Consider the following 5,041-nt stretch of genomic DNA (forward strand, 5'->3'; position numbering starts at 1 on the left):
CTTCAGAACAAGTAGAAGAAGTAGATGGAGCTATGCCACCTCGCCCTGCTTCTAAACAAGTAGAAGAAGTAGATGATGTTATGTCCCCTGCCCCTGCTTCAGAACAAGTAGAAGAAGAAGATGGTGCTATGGCCCCTGCCCCAGCTTCAGAACAAGTAGGAGAAGAAGTAGATGATACTATGGCCCCTGGTCCTGTATCAGGGGACCAATCAGGGAAATTGTTCGAAGCGTTAGCGTATGCTCCTCTGGACTAAACATGCTCTCCGGTTTTCTTCAGATCATTTCCTTTCAAATATTAGTGACAGGAATGAATTTTTTTCGGAAAGAAACAAGGGAGGTCTATATACTAGCAATCTTAGGGCAACAGGGAAAGTGGGTTCCCAATTACTTTATACTCTTTCAGAATTATTCAGGGGATAAGTGTAACAAATTTTCTAAGAAATTCCCTAATTTACATAAAACTACTATCACATATTGTGACATTGATACAAACATATTACCAGTACATTTTTTCTCCAAGTTCTTATATTTTACGATGGAGTACATCCAAACTTTTGCTGTGAGTCATTATTAAGTGATCATGTGTAAGAACTTTTTTCATCTTCTGGTAATTAACTAACACTGGTAATTTTTCTTCCTTTATTTTTTGGAGCTTGTAATCTTTCAATGTAAATGTGTAGTACGTAGTATGAAAAGAACAATGTTACAGTAAAAAGAATGTTGACGCCTTATACAATACAATTGACAATATCATATATTGTCACTATCTTTATTACAGATTATTTTCAACTCAATCAGAAACGAATGAAATTGATAGCCAAATGATAACAATAACAAAGGTATATTAGAATAGTGCTGAAACTATAGCTATTTCTGTTGGGATGCATCTTGAGTCGGAGAAATATTTAACATTTCGGTAGATCAAGTGGTGGTGGAGGCAGAGTAGATGAAGGAGTCGATCCATTTTCCACCTCAAACGCCATGGCCAGACCCCATGGCAAGTGCACGTCCAGATGACAATGCATCATCCATACACCTATACATTTTAAAGAAAAAAGAATCAATATAGGTATGCCACAAAATATTGGAAAAAAAAATAATAATAACAAGAGCAAGCTTTTGACTAGGGATTAACCTGGATTATTAGCTTGAAATCTGATCACCGCCCATCCTCCGACCGGAACACCAATTGTGTTACGCAGTTGTGGGTCGACAAGATTGAAGTTCTTGCTATCGTTAACGGAGTCATAGTTTCCAAACCCTTGAGCTAATACGTGGAAGTTGAAACCATGAAGATGAATAGGGTGATTCTCGATCGCTAAAAAGGCCGTGTTCTGCAGCACGATCTCCACGGTCGAGTTGTACTTCAACTTCTTGACCTTGGTAGATTTCGGGGCGAAGATCAGGTTTAGGTCCAGGCTGATGTTCGCGTTCGTGTAGTCGAACTCCACCGGAGGATTATCGGGGAAATCGGTGGTGTAAATCCCGCTCACGTTGTAAACTGATGCTTCTAGCATTGAGAGTGTTGTAGGGAGCTGGAAGGATTCGTTGTTCATGCTCGCGGACAATCTGTTGTTAAGGGGACCTTGACATGTCATACCCTCGGCACATACATCCAGATTTACACCTATTGTCACGAACATATGCTCGTCTACCTGGAGCGGAACCGGAACCCACTGAGGCCCGCCGGCTAGCCCCGTCAGGTTGCTGGAGAATCTATGTGCCGTTGACGTGTCACGGGGATTGGGAAGGGCAGGCATGAGAGGAGCGCTCGAGGAATTGTAGCCGTTGTATAATAGGACACCGCGTGTGGTTGTGTTAGGAAATGGTATGGCTGCACTAGCGTATGGAGTGGCGGCCATGTAGTACGACCCGACGGGCTGGTTGGCGGTGATGAGAACGTCGGTGGTCTGCCCCGGTGCGACCAAGACGACTTCTGTGACGTAGGGTTTGGTGTAGGAGGCATCGACGGCTACCACGGTCATGTTGTGTTTGGCTATGCCGAAGAAGAGTTGGTTATTGAGTGCAGCGTTGATTATGCGTAGCATGTATGTCTTTCCCCTCACCACATTCAGCTTATATGTCTCTGCAAAACAGATAACAATGCATCGTGCATGTTATTCATCATGGTCAAGTTGTTGTATGTTATTGTATAGATATGCTAATATAGGTTACGTACGGTTTTGAGAGCAATTATAGAAGTCGCCGGGTAATCCATTGATCGTGTAAGCATCGGAATTGTTGGGAGCACCTCCGGTGGCTAGTCCTTGATTCTCAACGTCGACGACATTAGCATTCCACCACTCTCCTGCAATTTCATGCATGCATGATTAATTGACTTTGATTAATCTTAAGTGCTTGAAGGAAATTAAGGATCAGTTAATCGACTACTTACCTAACATAATCGGTACGTCCTGGAAGGGTGCAGCGAAGGGGTAGGATCGATTGGATCTTGGGTGGATTATGAGGGCGCCATAGACAGTTGCACGGAGCCATGAAACATGCGCATGCCACCAGAGAGTACCTTCCTGTCCGGTGATGTTGAATCTGTACGTGTAGCTATTTCCAGGAAGTATAGGGCACTGGGTTACATATGCAGGTCCATCTGCCCATGCACTTAGAAGCTGAAAGATACCGTGCCTGCATATTTGACAGAAAATGAACACCAAAATCTACCAACCAAAAAAGTGAAAAACAAAATAAACATTTATTCCCTATAGTTCAATTGCGCGTGATTTGACAATATTCCAGTATATAATCAATGTATATAAATATATTCAGATTTAGATTATCATAATCGAGTAGGTTTGACAAGTTAAAATGATTAGGTCGTTTACATATTATACAAGATTGTTGTGTGAGGAAAATGAGAGCCTAGCTCTTTCAGACTTTTTTCTTTACGAGAGTAATATGAGCAATCACCAATGAATAGTAAGGTTGTAGGGGGACTGGTTCAGGACGTGAACGACAAGAGTGTCACCCTCTCTTGCCCTTATTGTTGGACCTGGATACTGCCCATTAACGGCGGTTATCAGTTGATTTTGGCACAGCCGTGTAACAGTCAGGTTATTCACCTGTACATAAACAGTGAGAGTTAGAAATTGAAAGTCTGGTTGAAACACATTATAGAGTAAAGCTTTGATCTTTTTTGAAAAGCATGCATGTTTACCAGAAGCAAGAGCGTTAAGAGTAGTACTTAATTAAGGACAAGCTAGGAGTTAACTTGAGCCAAAGATCAACTTACGTTGAAAGATTGCTCGACTATTGCAGCAGAGGCTACTGAAGAAGCCAGCAGAGCTAGGGCACACGCTAGCGCAAAGACAAAGCGCGCCATTCCAATGGGAAGAAGGGCCGGGCTAGCAAATTAAACTCGGAGTTCAGACTTCAGAGAATGATCGAAGAGGGAATGAAGGAGATCGACTGATGTTTTTTCAAGCCAGAGCATGGCTAGCTAGAAGAAAGGTGCATTATAAAGATAATGAAATGTATACTTCTATTGATCTTGTGCTATCGAAACAAAGACATGTATGCCTTATATATAGGCATGTTGGCCAATACTTAGTACCTTGCACCTTCTCCTTCCACAATTGCGTGGCCGCATGTATTACCATCAAAGTCATTTTAAAATTTTCAATGGATTTGATTTTAGGGGACTTTGAATTGAAATTGGCATTGCACCAGCTGCTAGTAACTTTCGTAACATATATATATCCAGCTAACACTTGATCAAACATTCTTGATTATTAGTTAGCGTAAAGCTAGAGATGATGACTAGCAATTACTACGTACTAGTCAGAAACTAGGTTTTGGTTTCAACAAAACACCTAGATCGAGCAGCTGGTACTTTAACTTTTTGAATATAATCATTTTGACTGTGCCGGCCATTTGGTAATGAAAAAAAATATCAAACTCTGTAGGCGCGGGCGCGTTTGCATTGGTAAAAATAGATTTTGATTTGAACTTCTGATGTATTTATGTATATCCATCCACCTAAGTTCAATTGATCATTGATCTTATCATTCTTATGCTCAACACAAGAGAACAGATTTTGTAGGTGATTCTACTCATTCTTGGATGATGAACCCTAAACGTACTATAAGCGATCTTAATTTTCTCTTTTTCTTGTTGGAACAATGTCTTAAATTAATTAATGCATAATGGAGTATTGTTGTAGGGATCGACTCCATCGACCTAGTAGTTCATATCTGCATGCCCTTAATTAATTAATACATGAATGCTGCATTAGTTAAGTAATTATAAAGCACCTGATCGAGATTATTCGAGAGATAGATATTAACAAAGTTCTAATGTCGTAGTTCTTTCATCTAGAAGTTGCATATGTACTTAGATCGGTCGATTCTCTGAAGTAATAATCAGCTTCAGATTAATTATAACGATTCATTATATATATAGTTTAGTTTTATATGAGCGGGGGAGAAGACTTTTGAATTTGACAAGATCTTATGCTCATTTTTCACGCTGTTGCTTCCAAATCCAACCCATTCGATTCGCAGCTACCTGTTTTCCATCAACAATTTTTTTTCCTTTATTGACCAGTTGAAATCCCAGAAATCAATTATACATTCTGATTGTCTAGCATATATATGATCTTATCATGCATTTCCAGGCTCCAGCTAGCCACTTCGATCGATCTTGTGGTGATATAACCATACACGTACATATCTGATGACGCCGTTTACAGATAACTTGTACCTTACATAATATATAGCTAGGTTTATTTACAGATCGATATCAGGAGGTCTTATTTAAATTCCGTCGTTGCCATTATTCTTTCTCATCATATATATAGTCAGTTTTCCATGTACTATTTTATGGTATAGTTTGTTTCTAAATATTAAAAGGTAACGTTTTGAAGTTTCCCCGGCAAATATGATATGGGCAGCCGTTGACAAAATCGTTTCTGACTAGGTAGAGTTTGGTCACTTCCTTGGCACATAAGAAACCAAAGAGCATGCCATCAGCTAAAACTTCTTCTCTCTTTTCTTCTTTCTCTTTTTTTTTTTTTTTTTTTTTNTTTTTT

General features: G+C 39.8%; 1 protein-coding gene across 1 annotated transcript; it reads right to left on the reverse strand.

Annotated features, from left to right (window-relative positions):
* Positions 1–664: 664 nt before the first annotated feature.
* On the reverse strand, positions 665–3,458 carry LOC101299310 (laccase-7-like). Its single transcript, XM_004302630.1, has 6 exons — positions 3,245–3,458; positions 2,923–3,074; positions 2,396–2,640; positions 2,180–2,308; positions 1,136–2,086; positions 665–1,036 (listed from the first exon to the last, which is right to left on the reverse strand). The coding sequence occupies exons 1-6, from the start codon at positions 3,332–3,334 to the stop codon at positions 906–908; spliced, it is 1,698 nt and encodes a 565-aa protein (XP_004302678.1). The 5' UTR covers positions 3,335–3,458; the 3' UTR covers positions 665–905.
* Between the last annotated feature and the right edge of the window lie 1,583 nt (positions 3,459–5,041).

This window comes from Fragaria vesca, linkage group LG6 (genome assembly GCF_000184155.1).
Source record: "Fragaria vesca subsp. vesca linkage group LG6, FraVesHawaii_1.0, whole genome shotgun sequence".
Lineage (NCBI taxonomy): Eukaryota > Viridiplantae > Streptophyta > Magnoliopsida > Rosales > Rosaceae > Fragaria > Fragaria vesca.

What these genes read in the sequence shown, in the direction of transcription:
- LOC101299310 (XM_004302630.1), bottom strand. Translation starts at nt 3,334, where the DNA reads ATGGCGCGCTTTGTCTTTGCGCTAGCGTGTGCCCTAGCTCTGCTGGCT. An exon ending in CTATAATTGCTCTCAAAACC is followed by an intron (nt 2,087 to 2,179) that starts GTACGTAACCTA and finishes TCTGTTTTGCAG; the next exon opens with AGACATATAAGCTGAATGTG. An exon ending in ATTTCAAGCTAATAATCCAG is followed by an intron (nt 1,037 to 1,135) that starts GTTAATCCCTAG and finishes TAAAATGTATAG; the next exon opens with GTGTATGGATGATGCATTGT.